Here is a 21328-nt window from a genome sequence, read left to right as displayed (position 1 = left end):
TGAGGATTAAGCTCAAGACGCAGGGAAAGCGGGCCCGGGCGGGAGAGGCCGGCGGCGGCCCGGCAGCACCGGACGGAGGGCGGGAGCCGAGGGCCGCTACCTCGGTGCGGCGGTACAGCGTGGCTTCCCCGAAGGCGCCGCGGCCCAGGACGCGGATGGGGATGTAGTGCAGCTCCTCCTGCTCCGCCGCGCCGCCGCCGGCTCGCGGCCCCTGACTGGCGCTGGGTCCCGGGCCCGAGTCCCCGCCACCCCCGGACTCGCTCCCGAAGTCCGAGTTGATGGAATCGCAGTGTCGCTCGTACTCGCCCAGCACCGACATGGCGGCGGTCACGGGCCTTCAGGACCGGCCTGCGTGTCTCCGGAGGCGCTGGCCACACTGCGCCCCACTAGCCTTAGACGCCGGCCTGCGGATCCGCCCGCCCTGCAACCCCGTGAGGTTCCATGGTGGCTCCTACCCCCTGACCCGGAAGCAGTTCTCGGTGTTTCCGGCCTGGCTGGGTTTCCTCCGCCTACGTTAGGCCTGTAGGTTAGTCCTGCGGCGAAGGCTTCCCGCCCTTGGGGCCGGCAGGGAAAGTGAGGCCTCGGGCTGCAGGTGGCGGCAGTGTGGCGAGGACCTCATGGAAACTCCGGGAACCGTAGGATTAAGGACATCGTTGATGGGACGCTTTCCCGGGTCTATACCCCCATCCCCGCATCCCTGGCCAGGTCCCTGTACAGCTTTGAGGGCCTGAGGACATCCAGTCTCATCTTGGTGTCTGGTCTATCTCTAGAGGATGATTACGGAAGCAGTCTCTTCCTAATAATTTACGATAGTAGACCTAACTTCCCTTTACGATAAAGAAAAAACTGAAATAATTGCCTCCTGTCATCGCAAATAGTGGGCCTAGTTCTTTCTCCCAGAGCCATCTTAGGTCCTTCCCTAATTCCACACAACCCCCGAATTATTTTAAGTCAGCTCTCCTGACGCTCTTCCTTTTCCTCCCTTCTCTTTTTCCAGTTTCAAATTCTCCTGTGTTTTTTTCCCCAGACCTTTGACCATCTGATCTGATGAGGCATTCTTTGAGCAGACACTATCTGGGGATGGGAAATCTGTAGTAAGATGATCCCTGCCCTCAAATTACTAAGAAAATGGCAATAAAGTGAACAATGGATTGTTGAATAGTTATGGAATCTTGGGCAACTTCACTTTCCAAACTTTTTATATGACCTATGTCACAGGGATAACAGCTAACATTTATTGTTATGTTCTAGGCACTATGCTAAAGGTTTTCCATTGTATTATCCCCCTTAATCCTAACATTCCCATTTTACAGAACTGAGATACAGGGAGGCTGAGTAAGTAACCTGCTTAATATGGCCAAGTTAGTATGAGGAGCTAGGAAGTCAAACCCAGCAATCTGGCTCCAGAAAAAGCAGGGATGTTGCGGGTCTAAGAGAAGGCCATGTAGCTGAAGCCCAGAGTACATGTGAGGTTGAAGAAGAAAAAGACAGGGCCTTAGATATTTTACAGTTTGGTGTTTCGTATGGGCAATGGAAAATTATTGGAGATTTTTAAGGGGAATATATGATTAAGTGACTATATGTTTCAATTTGCTGGTATGTCCCAGTTTACACCTTCTTCTTCTAACGAAAGTAATAGAACCTCTTTTGTTCTAATGTCCAACATAAATAATACAGCCACCATAGGTAAGATCAAAATTATATTTCACAAAGAACTCTGATGACAATAGGGAAGACAAAGACTGGAGGCAGAGACCAGTTAGTAGGTCATTTATATTCTAAAAAGAGGCAGAGCTACTACTGAATGAAGAAAAGGTCTGGATTTAAGAAATCCATCTGAGGAACATTTAGAACTTTATGACCAGTTGGGATTATGGTCGCTTAAATAGATGTTAAAGGTTCAGGAGACTCACTACTAGGTATTTAGCTAGTAGACAGGAATAGCAAATATAGGAGGAAGACATAATTGGCAGAATGGGTGAGATGTTTGAGGCCTAATGAGCTCACAAACCTCTGGCCTCTCCACAGTTCATCAATATTTCTTTTAAAAGATGATGTCTTGCACTCTACATAAGGTCTGAACAGAAGAGTGTACAAGGTGACTTCCATTTTCCTTGATCTGGAGCCAGTATTTCTATTAGTATATCAGCCTCCACAAAGGTCATCTTTTTATACAGGGGTATCTCTACTCTCCAAATTTGAAACTTTTGGAATGTTGACATGATGCTACAAGTGAAAAATTTTACACCTGACTTCTGAAGGGTTGCAGTTAAAATCCAGTTTATTCAGCATCCCAAAGGTGAAAAAAGGCCCTCCCAACCCTCTTCAGCTGTGATTTAGATTTCCCCATGTGAACACATCTCCAAACATTAATAAAATGGCACATGGGCAGGCCACATGTGCCACAATACCCACAGGGAGCCAAGACCTATATGCATTACTCACAGTGGGGGTTTTCTTTTTTTGTTATTCTCTGCTTTGTGGTGTGAAGATACTGTTGAAAATGTCAAAAAGGACTCAGATACCCCTATGGGTAATGAGTGATAAGAAAAGAATTTATGTTTATCTATAGAAAGAGGATTATTTATCTATAGCACAGAAAGTTAAAACTGTGGAGAAAGTGGACAGCTATGTTAAGTGTGCATAGAGCTAAAAATGAAATTCTCAGTCACATATATATTGAAAGAGTAAATTCGTCATCATCACAGTGAATACATGGTATTTAATAATACACTGATCACAAAACAAGCAAAGATCCATCAAGATGAGCTGAAAATTGAAGGGAACTGAATATTCAATACAGTTAAACATATTCAACACATGGTTGCAGAAAATTTAAGAAAAAACAAGGCACTAAAGTTTTTAAAATTTGAGCTGAGTATGGTGGCTCATGCCTATAATCCTAGCACTCTGGGAGGCCAAGGCAGGAGGATCCCTTGAGCTCAGAGGTTCAAGACCAGCCTGAGCAAAAAGCCTTTCTACTCAAAGTAGAAAAATTAGCCAGTAATTGTAGCAGGCACCTAACCCAGGTACAGCGGGCATCCGTGCCAAGTACTTTGGAGACTGAAGTGGGAGGATCGCTTGAGGCCAGGAGTTTGAGGTTGCTGTGAGCTAGGCTGAGCCCACGGCACTCAACCCTAGACAACCGACTGAAACTGTCTCAAAAAAAAGAAATCTTTTAAAAAGATTCGTAGTGTTACAGAATCTGCCAAGAAACCTTAGGGAAAATCCATTGATGAGTTAGCTAAGTTATCCCTGATGAAAATCTGATGCCTGAACAAGTCTATACTGCTGTTGAAACATCACTGTTTTGGCATTTTTGCCCCAGAAAAGACACTAACTATAGATGACAAGAACCCCTAAGGAATCAAGAATGCCAGAGACAGAATTTCTAACTGTACTGGGATGTGCCAATGCAGCAGGCATGGGTAAGTGTAAACTTTTTGTGACAGTTGAAAGGTTGCATCCTCACAGTTTTAAAGGAGTGGAATTTAACCAGCCCATTATGCTAACAAAAAAGACCTACATCACCCGGATGTTTTTCTGTTGGTTTCATGAATGTTTTGTACCAGTGGCTCATACTCATTGCAGGGAAGCAAAACTGGATGACAACTGCAAGATTTTGTTATTCTTTGACAACTGTTCTACTCTTCCTGCAGCTAAAATTCTCAAAAATGTGTTTACGCCATGTACTTGCCCCCTAATGTGGCTTTATTAATTCAGCCATGTGACTGGAGTATCCTTATATCAATGAAGAGTAAATATAAAAACATTTCTTGAATAGCATGCTAGCAGCAATGAACAGAAGCGTGGATGTGGAAGGTTTTCAAAAGGAATTTAGCATGAAGGATGCTGTTGCCAATTCTTGGAACACACTGACTAAAGACACAGTTGTGCAACTATGGCCTGGCCTGTAACTATGAACAAGATGGTGATTTTTAAGGTCAAGAGAGAAAAAAATAATGTTTGACCTACTTAAACATGCAAAATATGTACCTTTAGAGTCCATCAGTAAGCTGGAAGAAGTATCAAAGAAGTGTTAATATCGATAATGTTCATTTATTGATGGATGGTTAAAATGGTTCTGCCTGAAAGAGATCCAGACAATATGATCATGATGTCAACACTTCAGAAAAGGTGCCTATAGATGCCATGGTGACAATCTGTGATGGGCTTACTGAAAGACTAAAGCAGTGTGCATTCAAACAGAACAAGAAATCATGGCAGTTTATAAAATCAAAGCAAAACCTAGGACAAAAACCGTTGCTAAGGGAAGGATGACTCTGGAGGAAACACTTTTAAAAGCCATCCAGCAGAGTATCTCATCTCTAGAAGACCCACTTCCTGGTCCCTCAACTGCTTCTGATGTTTCTTGTCACCTAAAAAAATGAAATACAGTGTTCAGTAACCTTTTAATCAAACAGCATCATAGGTGGAGACTGAAAACCTGTTGTCATTTGCTGTTGCTGTTGTTTAACAGCTGGTACGAGTATTCAGATGAGGTTACTGTATTTAGTTACTCTGAACACATTATTTTCTTGCTGTATTAATGTATGTCATTTCTTTTAACTGTTATGTACTTATGTGTGAATAAGCATAAGAAAATGACTGCTTATTGGTAGCATATAAATTCACACTCAGGAATGATGGTGATGCCAAACAACCACAGATTGCCTACGTGGGTGGCTGAGATAGTGGCACCTTTGCTGTCTGGTGGTTTAATGTATATACAACATGCACAAAATTATTAAAAATACTGTATAAATCACCTTTGGGCTGTGTATATAAGGTGTATATGAAACATAGGTGGATTTCATGTGTAGACTTGAGTCCCACCCCCAAGATATCACTTTATATATTTGCAAATATTCCAAAATTTTAAAAACCCTAACTCTAAAACACTGGATCCCAGTCATTTTGGATAAAGGATACTCAAGTTGTAATGTACTTAGCAAAATCCCTCTTTTCCACATCCAATCCCATCCAATCCAATCCAAAGTAACACAGCCCTTCCATCCTATCACATTAGTCCTTATTTTCTTCAGAGTGCTTTTCTATAAAACACTAGTCTTTTTTAGGTTTGTTTTATTGACTCTCTCCATTCATTAGAATATAATCCCCCTGTGAACCTGAATTTTGTTTTCTTGTTCACTGTTGCCTAGCAATGTGTTTGGCATGATAGTTGAGTCTTAAAAATTATTTGTTGGGGCAGCACCTGTGGCTCAAAGGAGTAGGGCGCCAGCCCCATATGCCGGAGGTGGCAGGTTCAAACCCAGCCCCGGCCAAAAAAAATTATTTGTTGAATGAATATCAAGTTATTATCTCTCTCACACACACACACACAAAACATTTATTAACCTAAATGTAAAGCTTCCTGATAATCCTTGTTAAATTTTATTTTCTTGGTTTAATTCCAAGGGTTTATTATTTTTTTATTGAGACAGAGTCTCACTTTGTCACCCGTGGTGGAGTGCCGTGGCATCATAGCTCCAACTCTTGGGCTCAAGTGATTCTCTTGCCTCAGCCTCCTACGTAGCTGGGACTATAGGCGCCTGCCACAATGCCCTGCTATTTTTTTGTTGTTTAGCAGGTCCCGGCTGGGTTCAAACGCACCAGCCCCGGAGCATGCGGCCGGCGCCCCACCACTGAGCTATGTGAGCACCCAGCCTAATTCCAAAGTTTTAGGCTGTAAGATATTTCTGACTTTTTAATTAATTCATTGAGCAAACAATGAATATCAACATGTGCCAGGTGCTGGGTTACCAACAGGAAAAAAGTAAACATGATTTTTATTCTTATGAAGCTTATAATCCATAAAAGAGAAAATAACCAGGCAACTACTATAATTTGTATAAGGGCTAAATTGCTAGATTTTAATACAGCATTTTTAGGAGGGACCAATCTTTCCAAGTCAAATATGCTTGATGAGTGAACGCTTCCTGGAGGAATGTCCCAAATGTTAAATCCAGCAAAACAAAGAAATCATTCCAGATAGAGGCCATTCCATCTGCTTCCTCTTATTAATTAGAAGGCACTAGGCCAGGCACAGTGGCTCATGCCTGTAATCCTAGCACTCTGGGAGGCCCAGGAGAGTAGATTGCTTGAGCTTACAAGTTCCAGACTAGCTTGAGCAAGAGTGAGACTCCATCTCTACTAAAAATAGAAAAACCGAGGCAAGAGGGTTGCTTGAGCCCAAGAGTTGGAGGTTGCTGTGAGCCATGATGCCACAGCACTCTACCCAGGACCACAGCTTGAGACTCTCAAAAAAAAAAAAGAAGCAGTGTGAAAGACTGGCATGGTGGCTTACAACTGTAATCTTAGCACTCGGGGAAGCTGAAGCAGGCAGATCACCTGAGCTCAGGAGTTGGAGACCAGCCTAAGCAAGAGTGAGACCCCATCTCTAAAAAAACTAGCCAGGTGCTATAGCGGTTGCCTGTATTCCTAGCTACTTGGTAGGCTGAGGCAAAAGGATTGCTTAAGCCCAAGAGTTTGAGGTTGCTGCGAAGATTTGATGCCACAGCACTCTACCGAGGGCAACAAAGTGAAACTCTGTAAATAAGTAAATAAATAAATGGCACTGTGAAGATAGGTATTGCCTCTTATTAACCTAGATATACTCCAGAATTCAGTTTAACTTAAATGTTAACTCTCTTAACTGTTAATTCTGTTAAACAGACTATTCAAGAATCTTTTTTTTTTTTGTTTGTTTGTTTTTTTGTAGAGACAGAGTTTCAGTTTATCGCCCTCGGTAGAGTGCCGTGGCGTCACACAGCTCACAGCAACCTCCAACTCCTGGGCTTAGGCGATTCTCCTGCCTCAGCCTCCCGAGTAGTTGAGATGACAGGCGCCCGCCACAACGCCCGACTATTTTTTTTTTGTTGCAATTTGGCCGGGGCCAGGTTTGAACCCACCACCCTCGGTATATGGGGCCGGCGCCCTGCTCACTGAGCCACAGGCGCCGCCCTCAAGAATCTTTTTTAATTAAGTGGAAAGAAAAATTACTTAATATCAGAATGTAAACTTTTATTCAGAGAAGCTGAACAGACAGATTTCAGCCAAAGCTTAAAAATTCATTTTTCTGGCATTTTTGCAATGAGGAACTAGATAGTTTTCTGTAACTTAATCTGAAACTATGAACTGTTCTAGTTATAATGCATAGATATAAGCTTAATAGATAAATGTCCTGTTACAGAATAGAAACACTCATGTTAAATTTTTCATTATTTTGGATATTATAGAAAATGATCCTGGCCTTTAAATATTCATAAGCCCAGATTCAATTTTATTCTAAAGGCATAATTGAAGGTGCTCGTAGCTCAGTGGGTAGGGCATCGGCCACATACACTGATGCTGGTGGGTTTGAACCCGGCCCCGGCCCGCTAGAAAAACTGCAACAACAACGACAACAAATAGCCGGGCATTGTGTGGAGCACCTGTAGTCCCAGCTACTTGGGGGACTAAAGCAAGGGAATTGCTTAAGCCCAAGAGTTTGAGGTTGCTGTGAGCTGTGATGCCACGGCACTCTACCCAGAGCGATAGTTTGAGACTCTGTTTCAAATAAGTAAGTAAATAAATAAATAAATAAATAAAATAAAATAAAATAAAGGCATAACTGGTTTGAAAGTGCTTTTGGTCAAAAACAAACCATTTCCATATTTTAACAAGTAGATAATTAGAATACTATATAGCAGTTCTCAATTTGTGAATGGCATATTCCCAGGGCTACAGAGCTACTGTTAAGATGAAAGAATCTATATCTTCACTGTCTGTTAAAGTAGCTACTAGCTACTTGTAGCTATTGAACATATTTTTTTTTGTTTTTGTTTTGTTTGTTCTTTTTTTGAGATAGTGTCTTACTCTGCTGCCACATGCCCGAGGCTACGGTGCCTTGGAGGCAGCCTAGCTCACAGCAAACTCTAACTCCTAGGTTCAAGCGAACCTCCTGCCCCAGCCTCCTGTGTGGTTGAGACAGGGACCTGGCACAACACCTGGCTAATTTTTCTATTTTTAATAGAAATGAGGTCTCACTTTTGCTCAGTCTGGTCTTGAACTCCAGAGCTCAAGTGATCCACCTACCTTGGCCTCTCAAAGTGCTAGGATTACAGCACTACTGAACATTTGTATTGTGACTCAATGAGAATATACTATAGCTATAAAATGCACACTGCATTTTAAAGATGGTGTATAAAAAATAGAATGTAAAAACATCATTAATCATTTATATTGACATGTTAAAATATTTTTTAGGGGCAGTGCCTGTGGCTCAGCGGGTAGGGTGCCGGTCCCATATGCCGGAGGTGGCGGGTTCAAACCCAGCCCCGGCCAAAATTAAAAAAAAAAAAAAAAAAAAAAATATTTTTTAGTATATTAAGTTAAATTATTAAAATTAATTTTTTTTTTTTTTTTACTTTTTTAACATGTTAACAGAAAATTTAAAATTATACACACAGCTCACATTATATGGGATACCACTGCAGGAGACTAAATACATAATTTACAAAAAACATGTTTTCCTACCTAACAAGTCTATGATGATACTATTGAGGGTATTAAATTCATTTAAAGTTTTGCTGAATTCATTCATTATTTATGCTCTCTAAAACATCAGTGAGAAACAAAACTCTTTTGATGCTAAAATATTTATACCCCAATAATGGGAACCACTACTTTATAGACTATAAATTCATTAATAAATTTTATGATTTTTTTTGAGAATGGAGATTGTGGATAAATAAGAGGCCAGCCAGCAATTGTGCAAAGAACTTCATGCTGGCTCTTGGAAAAAAGTTTTGTGAAAAATGTTGAACTGGCTTGGCGCAACCACATACACCAGAGCTGATGGGTTTGAATCTAGCCCAGGCCTGCCAAACAATGACAACTACAACCAAAACATAGCTGGGCAATGTGGCAGGCACCTGTAGTCCCAGCTACTCAGGAGGCTGAGACAAAAGAATCGCGTAAGCCCAAGAGTTTGAGGTTGCTGTAAGCCGACGCCAGGGCCCTTTACCCAGGGTGACAGCTTGAGGCGAAAGAAAAGAAAGAAAGACAGAAAGACGAGGGAGGGAGGGAGGGAGGGAGGGAGGGAGGAAGGAAGGAAGGAAGGAAGGAAGGAAGGAAGGAAGGAAGGAAGGAACAAAGGAAGGAAGGAAGGAAGGAAGGAAATGTTCAACTGTAAGTAAAAGGAGAAAATATACTTTCTCTGGGGAGGTGGGTGGTGAGTGGTGTACAGACATGATGTGCCAAAATACCAAGTCCCAAAGGATTCTAAATTGGGAGGAGTATTTCACAAATGGAGGGCAAGGGAAAAAGACTCTCTGTAGGAATAATTTCAGCACCAGTTTCCAAAAGGGAGAAGATAACAGAGAATGAAATGGCTTACAGAACCCTATTTGTTTTGAGGATATATAATTAGGGATTATTCATTGTATATACTAATTTATGTAAAATATAATAAACTTGTGCTGGTTCACATAAACATTGTCTATTTGGAGTAAATTAAGGACAATAATATTTCCTCCTCTTATTCAACAGGTATCATTTCCCATGCTTGAAAACTAAGGAATACGGGCATGGCGGCTCATGTAATCCCAGCACTTAAGGAGGCTGAGGTGGGAAGATCATTTGAGGCCAGGAGTTTGAGGGAAGCCTAGCCAACATAGCAAGACCCTAAAAAATAAATAAATAAATAAATAAAATTTTAAAGTAGCTGGGCATGGGAGGGGGTTGTACCTGTAGTCCTGGCTACTTGGGAGGCTGAGGCAGGAGGATCCCTTGAGCCCAGGAGTTTGAGGTTGCAATGAGCTATGATTATGCCACTGCACTCCAGCCTGGATGACAGAGCAGACTGTCTCAAAAAACAAGACAACAACAACAAAAACTAAGGAATATGGACAAATTATTCCCAATCCAGACATATAGATAATTCAAGAGTAACAGAATAATACACCTAAAATGGTTTCTGCTAGGCTTTATTTGAGAAAATTTACACAAAAATTCTCAATCCGACATTTACAAGTGAATTTGTATAAATCCTACATGCCTCTTTCCATTAAACAGAGAAATGGCTTTATGACAGGGGTGCATGACAATGGTAAAACAAAGCTTACTTCGACTGCATCCTCATTTATGTTATACATACCATTTTGAATAATGTGCTCAACAATGAAGGAAAGTAGATAACATCCCTATTTTTAAAGCTGATTTGCTTTTGTATCAGCCTTTAGTCAAAGGCAAATACTTTTACTTTATACACAAAATCAAGGTATAATATCAATTAACTTTTAAACCAAAAGCACAAAAATTTCCAAGTTGGTAGTTTTGGCATAAGTATAAGGGACATGAAACAATTTTAGTTCCACAAAGCATAGATTCATACTTGGGAACAAAAACATCAACAAAAGAAAATATTCCCTTGTTCTATCTTCTTGATATTTTTGTCAGATCAGAAGACCGACCTAACAGAGTAGCTTTCACTGCTCCTAAAAAGGGGAAAGGCACCGGTCAGAAACAGGAAAGAGTATCTTGTTAGGCTGTTAATACAGAGTACAATTCCATATATAAAAGTCTAAGCGTAGATGTCAACCCACAAATTTTATTCTTTTCCCTACTTAAATGCATCCTCTGTCATTTAGTATATAAAATACTATAGACAGACTTTCTCAACATCTGCTGTCCCCTTTGGTAAGGATTCTACTGCTGGGTTCTCAGAAGCAGTTATCTATCAATTCTCAGCAGCAGATGGCAATGTTGCACAAGTTAAAGGCAGAACTACTTTCATACACTACACGAGAGGAATGAATATTCAGGGAGTCAAAAGAAAAACAAAAAGGCTTTTGGGTTCACAGTAGCTGGAACATTACCAGAATAACCTGAGATTTTAACAATATAACTTACTCTTTCTTTCACCTTTGTACTCTATTCATGTCAACACTACAGTATTCTCTATGATAATTCCAATATTCTACTTCACTGCAAGCTACATGTTAATTCTTGCCACTGTGATTAGACAAGCCTTGTAAATAGCATGGTTTAAAAGAGATTGTAACTCTTACCTACTTTCCTAGGAAATGTGGGAAAGATTTCAAGTGACATATTTTTCATACCTTTATAAAGCATGGTTATTTGTATCTGTATCTTCTCTTACTTACATTCAACATGTATATTCTTTCAACTACTTACTCTCTTTATGACCCTCCAGATGTCCATTTTATACCTCATACATCTTAATTCTCTAGATGGAACACATAAGAAATTGAGTCAGTAAGTGAATGGCCATGCAAAAAGAGTTGGCAAATTTTACTTGTTTTTCCTTGGTAGAAGTTACGTTAAAAATTCAAACAACTACACATCTGACTGAAGTCTATAAGAAACTCTAATAACCCATTAGTAAAAAGAACCAATGATATAATTAGGAAATAAGCAAAAGACATGAAACAGGCATTTCACTGAAGAGGGTATCTAGATGCCAAATGAACATATGAAAAGATAGTCACAATCATTAGCTATTGGAAAATGCAAAAGTAAACCACACGAGCTATCATTACACTGCCTATCCAATGGCTAAAATTAAAAAAAAAAGTAATAATACTAAATGCTGCTGAGGATGTGAGAAAATTGGATCAGTCATACATTGCTGGTAGAAAAGTAAAATGGTACAGCCACTCAGAAAAGAGTAGAGCACTGTCTTACAAAAATAAACATGCTTACGATACAACCCAGCCATTGCCCTTTTGGGCTTTTATCCCAGAGAAATGAAAATCTACGTTCACATAAAAATCTGTATGTGAATGTTCACAGCAGCTTAATTAGAAAGGGCCAAACACTGAAAACAAACCATATGTCCATCAGTGGGTAAATGGTTAAGCAAACTGTGGTACTTCCATACTATGTAATCGGTAATCAAAAGGAACCAACTGTTGATACGTGAAACAACTTGGATGGATTTCGAGGGAACTATTGCTGCATGAAAAAATTGGTCTCAGAAGGTTACATTCTATACAATTCCTTTATATAATACTCTTGAAATGATAAAATTAGGCTGGGCTTAGTAGCTCACATCTGTAATCCTAGCATTTTGGGAGGCTGAGGCAGGAGGATTGCTTGAGGCCAGGAGTTCAAGATCAGCCTGAACAACACAGCAAAACCCCATTTCCACCAAAAAAACAAATAACCCCAAACCCTCCCCAAATTAACCAAGTATGATGTTACATGCCTGTGGTCTCAGCTAATTGGGAGGCTAAAGCAGGAATATTGGAGGATCACTTGAGCCCAGGAGTTTGAAGTTGTCGTGAGCTATGATGATGCCACTGTATGCTAGCCTGGGCAACAGAGACCCTACCTCCAGAAACAAACAAACAAACAAACAAAACCAAAGTTACAGAGAGAACAGATCAGTGGTATCCAAAGGCTGGGGTGAGATGGCAAGGAAGGGAGGTGGCTATGGCTGTATAATGGCAACATGAGAGATCTGTGTGATGTACCTGTTGTCTCTTAGATAGTAGTCACGTGACTCTATACATGTGATAAAATTGCACAGAACTAAATATACATACACGAGAAAGAAAGTTCAAGAAGTTGAGCACAAATATTTTAATTGTCTAAAATGAAATTTTAAGATTTATCTACAATTTAAAGTTCACTTTTATGAGGTGTCACATCCATCACCTTTTTAAGAGACATAAAATTATGAAAAGAAGCTATGTAAACATTTCAGCTAAGGGCCAAGAGAAAGTTAAGGGTGTTTTCCTAAGAAAACCAAAGAGGACACTCAGAATGAACAAGTTCAACATGGTCACACAAATTTTAGTAAAAGGACTAGAGTGGAAACCCAAGCTGATGAGCAAGTAGGAAAAGGAAAGAAAACATGGTTCTAACAGATCACGTGAGGAAACCCAGTACAAATGCTGACTTTGGCATTATCTAGGTAACCCCTATTTTTCTCATAGGTAACTCTAATAATAGTCCTATTGTTATAAAACCAGTCCGAATCCTACCAAGTTAAAAAGAAGTCCCTCATTGACTTGTTGGGTGTAAGTGGTACCCATGTTCTCCCACAACAAAAGAGATCAGTTCTGGCAAGAAAGCTCCAATGTGCCTTGATGGTGCCATTGGTAGGATGCCTTAAGCCAGGCACATTCCAGTGATGTTATGCTGGCTGAGATACAGGTGGGAGGAGACTGCACCTCATTCATTACTCAATCAACTTTTTGGCCTTGAAGAAGCGCCGCAGGTAGAAGACCTGCCAGGTGGCTAGTCCAATGAGGCAGAACATCGAAAAGATGCTGAAGTACAGAACTCGAGTGTTTGTTGACTCTAAAAAACAAAAGTAACAGAAGTATTATAAACATAAGGAAGTAAGCCTCCGCAGCTGGCAATACGATGGGAGTGGGAGGTAGGAGGCCATTGATCAATGTCACTCTGTAGGTCAAATGGTAAGATTTCAGATTATTTCTTTAAAAGTTCTTTAAAAAAACATTTACATCTACATGTAAATGTTAACAAAGATCACTGCTACAAACTAGATATTCTTATAAGCTGCAAATACGAGAATATGGTCAGCTGCATATCATAGAAGACATTTCTATTCTCTTGAAAATCTAGTAAAGCTTATTTACCTTTAGTAGCAACAATAGAGAAGCAAGAAATTTTCCTCCCACACCAACCCCTCCATCTTTGGCAAAACTGAGGAAAATGCACAACCAGAATTTAAACTTTGGGGATCTGTCTTCCTTGCGAGTCACTTGTTGAGATAAAAGAACTGCCCTTCTCTCACCATTAGTATCACGCATCTCCTCCTCTCTCTTCTTCATGTAGGCAAAATCATTAACGATAGATTCTGAAAGGTCTTCTAGGCGACGTAGCTCCACCTCTAATGGTTTGAGTTTCTCAACTTTTGCAATCTGGAAAAGAAAGAAATTAAGAATCTTCTCCCTGAAAAAAACTGCTCTGGTCAAGAACACAAGCAATAGGAATCTTTTTAGAAAAAGTTTTACTAGATTTATATTTTCTCCGTCAATCTAATGTATTTTAAAATCTGGGCTGCTTCCTTTCCCTACAAATTACGAGTGTTTATATCTTTCTGTCTCAGACCTTTTTTTATACTTAAATTTTGATTAAAATCTCTTTAGAAATACCATAATACAATAGGCTGTAAAGTAAGATATACTACTTTCCAATATTTTTTACTTTAATAAAGTACTTTACCAGCTGGACGCAGTGGCTCACGCTTGTAATCCTAGCACTCTGGGCGGCCGAGGCAGGTGGATTGCTTGAACTCATGAATTTGAGACAAGCCTGAGCAAAAAGTGAGACTCCTGTCTCTACTAAATATAGAAAAACTAAGGCAAGAGGCTCACTTGAGCTCAGGAGTTGGAGGTTGCTGTGAGTTATGATGCCAACGCACTTTCCCCAGGGGGACAGCTTCAGGCTCTGTCTCAATAAAATAAATAAAAAATATAAAGCACTTTACCTTGCTCTTCTTAAGAAATAAACTGTATTATTAATAACATAAGTATAATAGTCACATTATGCCAAATTTGATTTTAGAAGGAAAACCACTGAATTCCCAATAGTACACAGGAATAAAGAGTATGTATAATTATAGCTTTAAGGCATAATTCAAAATTATACAATTAGAGAATTCTGGTTTGCCCACATAAATCTCACAATAACTTTTTATTTTATTTATTTTATCTTTTCATTAAAAAAAATTTTTTTTTGGTATTGTCACTGAATGTTGACTATAGCTTATATGCCTTTCACTGGTTTTACTGTGGTCCTAGTTTTAGTTTTTAATTTTTTTTTTTTTTCTTTTTTTAGACAGAGCCTCAAGCTGTCACCCTGGGTAGAGTGCCTATGGCATCACAGCTCACAGCAACCTCCAGCTCCTGGGCTTAAGCGATTCTCTTGCCTCAGCCTCCCAAGTAGCTAGGACTACAGGCGCCTGCCACAACGCCCGGCTATTTTTTGGTGGTAGCTGTCATTGTTGTTTGGCAGGCCTGCGCTGGATTCGAACCCGCCAGCTCTGGTGTACGTGGCTGGTGCCTTAGCCACTTGAGCCACAGGTGCCAAACCATTCATTTTTAATTTTAAAAAGGAAGTGAGGAAAGGTGGGTGCAGGGTGGGGGAAAGTGATGGGAGCAGTGCTGTACTCACCACAACTTTAAAGTTTATATCAGAGCTCAGAGCTGAATCTGTGGTTTGCTCAAAAAATTCCACTGAAGTTTTTAGTTTAGTGTGTGTGTTTTTAAAGAAAGACACAAAAGAAATCTTCAAGGTCTTCCCTATATGCCTGAGGAATAACGGGTGTGAGAAAGAAATTAACTGCCTTCCCTTCTCATCCTAGACCACTGTGAAACATCTAAAAGTATCTAATAACCAGAGACATATATCACGCATGCAAGGATTTCATTATTCTGTTTTTTTCTTACCAACCTTAGACAACAACTGGCTTTAAAAGGGGATAAAACACCAAAACTTTCCCGATTTTAAAACTCTTATATACCAGCTGCTCTTAATTTTCCACGTAAGGAATTCTTCAATAATTCTTTTTCTACTCCCTATTTATCATATAATCTCTATAGAATTTCCCACTTTTTCTTCTCTGCCGTTCAATTCACCATCCTTCTTCTTTCTCTGTTAAATATAAACAGAGATCAGTTAACAGGAGATGAAAGGGAGGAGTTTAAGGATGATTTTTATGTTCTCTTTGCTTATCTATATTCTTTCCAGCACGTGGAAGAATAAGCCAAAAGTTATTTAGAATAAAACAAACTTTTGTTAAGATAGGGATATGAAAATTCAGTTTATATTTGAGGTATATAAAAATGTGGTGACAGATTTGTGTTGATGCACCTAAATTTTCTTTCACTGGATGTGCTTTTTCTTACATTTGCAAAATATTGTTTTAAGTTGATGGTGGGCCTGGCAGCTGCAGAACAATTGCTTGGTATGGAGTATAATCAATAGTTGATTAAGGCACTAAGCTAACTTTCCAAGCTGAATGCCCAAATGCCAGGTTTTGCCATCAGCCCAGAGCATGTATCTGTTGATTAACTTCATATAAAGTGGCAGAGTAAAAAAATTTCCCAAGAAAAACACAAGAAATGTAAAATAAACTGAATCTTTGTTTAACATCTTCCTTTCTACTCTATACTTCCTCCTCCAAAGCTTCCTGAATCAGATAGTATAAGGGAAATGGCATAATACTTCTTAAGAGATAAATTATTTAAGGCTCCCTAAATAGAAACTTGCAAAAGAAACTGGAAGTGAAACTATGGCTGTGCTTCTGCCAGCTTAAAATATTTTAAAAATTACTTTAAAGACTCCTTCTAGCCCCTCTTCCCTTCTTTTGTTAAAAGACATCCCCAGGGTCTGAAACACAAAAAAGGAAAACAAAATTAAACCTGGTACTGAGGATGGACTTTGTAGATTATAGCCAAAAAATCTGTTCCTAATCCCTTCCCAGTATTTTTATTTTTTAGTTGTATATGCATCATATGAATTGCTTAAAGTTTTTTCAGAAACAGAATAAAAACTCAAATTCCACCTTCCTAAGTCTTCAATTTGCCCATCCCCTCATTCCTTTTCAGAGGTGACTATGGTGATAAACTTGATGTGTATCTTTCCAGACCTTGTTAGAAGATATACACTATTTATGTTTCTGTATGTAAGTGTACACCAAAAAAAGTAACTTAAAATATATTTATAAATGGGGTCATCCTGTATGCATTGTTCTATGGCCTGCTTTGTCTCATTTAATAAGACCTTACTCAAAAGTCAATGCCTGCAGATTCACCTCATTCTTCCTACCTGCTGCATAGCATTCTGCACTGCTAGTATACACATTGTTTACTCAATCATTCAATCTCCCAGCCCCTCTTCTAGTACAGGTTCTACTCCAGCTGGACTCTACACCTCTATTCAGAACCAAACAATGCAATTCCTAGTTTCTAAGTTGTTTTTATTTCCTCAACAAAATCTCTACTGAGATTTTGAATCCCATCTTTCATTCAGGAAAATTATTTTCATTTTCTTCCTCTCTCTCTTTCTATTTTAGAGACAAAGTCTCACTTTGTGCCCTGGGTAGATGTCCATGGCTCACTGCAACCTTAAACTCTCAGGCTCAAGCGATTCTCCTTCCACAATGCCTGGCTAATGTTTCTATTTTTAGTAGAGATGAGGCTGGTCTTGCTCAGGCTGGTCTTGAACTCCTGAGCTCAGGCAATCCATGCACCTAGGCCTCCCAGAACGCTAGGATTACAGGCATGAGCCAGCACGCCCAGCCAAAGGTCTCATTCTCTTTAAAAAAAAAAACAAAACCCATCTTTGATCAATAACTACCTTTACTTTTGATAGTCATTTAAAATCTAGAAAACTTAAACCTCAAGGGACTAAAACAATATTGAAAAGTAACTTGCCATTTCAACCACCAAACACACCATGTATACTCAGTGGTAAAAATAACAATAATCAGGGTGGTCCCTGTGGCTCAAAGGAGTAGGGCGCAGGCCCCATATGCTGGAGGTGATGGGTTCAAACCCAGACAGGGCCAAAAACTGCACACACACACAAAAAAATAATAATCAGATACATTTCTATGTTTAATATAAACCCAGAAATCAATCCCTGGAAGAAATCAAGGAACTGAAAGCTGCTCAAACAAACTCTGAGTGACTTGGCAATTATTGTAAATGTTATTAAGGAAAGTAATTCTGCATTCCACCACTCAAGAACACAAAAGATGGCAGTTGCAACCCAGAAGAGAGTTCTCACCAGAATCTGACTACACTGGCACACAGATCTTAGATTCCTCAGCCTCCGAACTATGAGAAATTAAAACAAAAAAGAAAGAAAAGAAAATATTTAAAAGTAATTCTATACAGAAAAATGGTAGAGGGGAGATTAAGGAATTAATAATTCCAAAAATATCAAAAACTGACAAAGTCATTCAAGAAGACCTAAAAGTTTACCTAACAATTGCAATCAGTGTAACCTGGCTTATTGTACCCTCAATGAATCCCCAACAAGAAAAAAAAAAGAAGACCTAAAAGAATAGTAATTAATATATGGAGAGGGAGGAGAAAGAAGCACATAAGCCCAAATCCAGCTAAGAAGTCAGTGGTAGAAAACTTTTCATTGCAACAATATAGAATTAGCGATAGACTTTTTAAAAACAACAATGCCTTTTTGAGTTCTTATTTGGACAAGGCACCAAAATAAGTTACAAGCTTAAGCTCATCGTCTAGGGGAAAGTCTCACATAGAGTTATAAGACATTGGGCGGCGCCTGTGGCTCAGTGGGTAGGGTGCCAGCCCCATATGCTGAGGGTGGTGGGTTCAAACCCAGCCCCAGCCAAACTGCAAATAGCTGGGCATTGTGGCGGGTGCCTGTAGTCCCAGCTACTCAGGAGGCTGAAGCAAGAGAATCACCTAAGCCCAGGAGATGGAAGTTGCCGTGAGCTGTGTGATGCCATGGCAATGTACCAAGGGCGATAAAGTGAGACTCTGTGTCTACAAAAAAAAACAAAACAAACATATATATAAAAGACATTATGTATTAACTTCTATAATAAAGATGAACATTAAAAACAGAATGGAAAGAAAGTAGTGAGAGATTTATTCTAGTTGGGAGGATAAAGGACAGCTTAACAGGAAGTGGGCAAGCTGGGTCTCACAAGTTGCATAGGACTCTAAAAGAGATGAGAGAAGACTTTCAAGGCTGAGGGGAACCTATAAACCACAACACAGAGCGAAAAATGCACGTCATCTTTAGGAGACTATAAACAGACATAAGTAGTTTGATGTGCTAGAAGCTAAACCAAAGGGTATGCATGTGTGTATACACATAGTGCCAGCACCAGTGCTTGGGGCGGGGTGGTAGACAGTAGCAAAAAGGTTTCAGCTGAAGTTAGGCTGAAGCTAAATTAGGGAAAGGGATGAAAAAGGTACCATAATGAATGAATTAGACCTATTCATATATGCTCAGAATGTAGTATATACTTTATATTTTATAAACTCATTTAATTCATATAACCCAATACAATGAATATTATTATCCTTAATTTTTCAGATGAGGAAACTATAGGTTTAGAGATTTTTTTTTTTTTTTTTTTTTTTTTTTTGTGGTTTTTGGCCGGGGCTGGGTTTGAACCCGCCACCTCTGGCATATGGGACGGGCGCCCTACTCCTTGAGCCACAGGTGCCACCCAGGCTTAGAGATGTTAAATAATTTACATGAAGTCTATACATAGCTCTGCGGAGCTGGGACTGGAGTCCAAGTCTATCTGCATTTTACTTTATTTTGTAAGTATTAGAAATTTCTTTTTTTTTTTAAGGCGGCACCTGTGGCTCAAAGGAGTAGGGTGCCAGCCCCATATACCGAAGGTGGTGGGTTCAAACCCAGCGCCGGCCAAAAACTGCAAAAAAAAAAAAAATTTTTTTTTTTTTTTTTTGAGACAGGAGTCTCACTTTGTTGCCCTTGGTAGAGTGCCATGGTGTCACAGCTCACAGCAAACTCTTGGGCTGAAGGGATTCTCTTGCTCAGTTTTTCATTTTTAGTAGAGACAGGTTCTCACTCTTGCTCAGGCTGGTCTCTGAACTCATGAGCTCAAGCGATCAACTCGCCTTGGCCTCCCAAAGTGCTTGGATTACACGTGTGAACCACCATGCTCAACTGTAAGTACTAGAAACTTGATGAAGAAAACCAGATGATTACATTAAGATTTTCCTGACTAAAAGGTGAAATGAACAAGCTAAGCCATCAGGATCTGGATAAGTTGTCCAGTTTGTTGGACTAATAAAGATCCTAGGTTTACCAATGCTATTATTTTTGCAGGCAATAGAATCAAATTTTAAAACAAATTATGTTAAGTATTCTCAAGAAGATCCTCTTTACTTGGTTGGACTAAGTATTCAATGACTATCATCAAGACTTCATATCATCATCAGTATAAAAAAAGCTAAAAATGAAAAGCTTCAATATCAAAATCCCCACCAACTATTGTTCTGCTCTTCCAAATACTTGACTTAATACTCAGAGTAACCTTAGAATGCCAATTTATACATGCTTCAACAAAGGCAGACCAGTATTCTTCTAGTTTACTTCTCTCCTTTATGCCTGGAAGCATGAGGTATGTTTGGCAACAGCTTGATAAAAAGCACTGTCTACAGCAATGTGTACCATAAACCCTCCACTAGGGGGTGGCACTCCCCTGTAGGCTGCACTTAGGTGTTGAATAATTAAAGGGTGTTAGCGCTACAAGGGACTTCATTTTACAGTGAGTCCCCCATTTTTCAAATGAGGAAAACTGAAGATGCCATAAAGTAACTCAGCCTTTTGGGTGGCAGACCAAGATCAGCCACACCATGGTCTTTTAACTCCCTAGCCAGGGTCATTAAAGCATTTATTCAGCATCATACCTGCAAAGCTCTGCTGTAAAATGCAAGATCAGAATCCTCAACTTCCAAAAGCATACACACTCACTGTACCTATATCCTTCCTATCTTTCAACCTTTAACCACAAAGCCTCCTTAAACCCACTCCCATCCACAGACTCCCTCATCCCTTAAGCATTACAGCACTTATACTGTGTCAAACAACAAATACCCAGTCATACACTGCCATATTCACAAACTGTTTTGATTTTATCATTTTCCCTCACACTAGTTTGACCCTGAACAAAAGAAAATTAAAATGACTTCTAGTTTGCGTAGTCCTAAATATCTGGTATATAATAAACACTTGTAACTGACCTGTTAGGTCCATTCTCTGCCTTTTTCAAACGAATCAACTTTCACACAGTAGGTGAGTGCAGCTAGTCCCCTGAAGCAATGCTGCCTGTATGCTAACAGCACTCTGCATGTGACTTCCCTCAGAGTTTATCTTCAAGAAGCCCACCACCAGGAGAAAGCCCTTTCTCCCACAACACCCATCATTCTCATCTCTCCCGGTAGCTACTACTCAGAAAAGCTAAAGTTATAGTCTTTCTTTGTATATCTGTAACACCTCCAAAATATCAGTAGATTAAACTTTTCTTAAACCATATCCAAATCTTCCATTCTAATGATGATTTCAATCTAAAAAGTCTCAGAATTATACATAACTATATGAAGAAAAGCTGTTAATGCTGTGAAAACCTGCTTCTTAAACAGAGGTGTTAATCCAGCCTCTCAAAAATCTCTAGATTCTTTTTCTTGGTGGAACACTGAGACCCAAGAGAGAAGCTCTGCTGCCCCCACAGCCCTCCACAAACTCCGGAAACACAGCAACATGAAGACCATCTAGACCAACACAATCGAAATAAAGATGACAGACCTACATCCAAGGACGA

General features: G+C 39.7%; 2 protein-coding genes across 3 annotated transcripts in view; both read right to left on the bottom strand.

The window, feature by feature from the left end:
- Positions 1 to 465, bottom strand: part of NEK9 (NIMA related kinase 9) — a 48626-nt gene extending 48161 nt beyond the window's left edge. For both annotated transcript variants that reach the window (XM_053602412.1, XM_053602410.1), the window contains exon 1: positions 101 to 465. In XM_053602412.1, the coding sequence (XP_053458387.1) occupies positions 101 to 319 (219 nt within the window). In that variant the 5' untranslated portion in view covers positions 320 to 465. The remainder of the gene's footprint in view (positions 1 to 100) is intronic.
- A 9487-nt stretch (positions 466 to 9952) lies between these two features.
- TMED10 (transmembrane p24 trafficking protein 10) overlaps positions 9953 to 21328 on the bottom strand; it is a 52757-nt gene continuing 41381 nt past the window's right edge. The window contains exons 4-5 of the mRNA XM_053602400.1: positions 13772 to 13898; positions 9953 to 13311 (exon numbers count right to left, since the gene is read on the bottom strand). Of these exons, the coding sequence (XP_053458375.1) occupies positions 13190 to 13311; positions 13772 to 13898 (249 nt within the window). The 3' untranslated portion in view covers positions 9953 to 13189. The remainder of the gene's footprint in view (positions 13312 to 13771; positions 13899 to 21328) is intronic.

Source organism: Nycticebus coucang, chromosome 9 (genome assembly GCF_027406575.1).
Source record: "Nycticebus coucang isolate mNycCou1 chromosome 9, mNycCou1.pri, whole genome shotgun sequence".
NCBI lineage: Eukaryota > Metazoa > Chordata > Mammalia > Primates > Lorisidae > Nycticebus > Nycticebus coucang.
The sequence above is the reverse complement of the archived record's forward strand: the minus strand, read 5'-3'. Positions and strand labels throughout refer to the sequence as shown.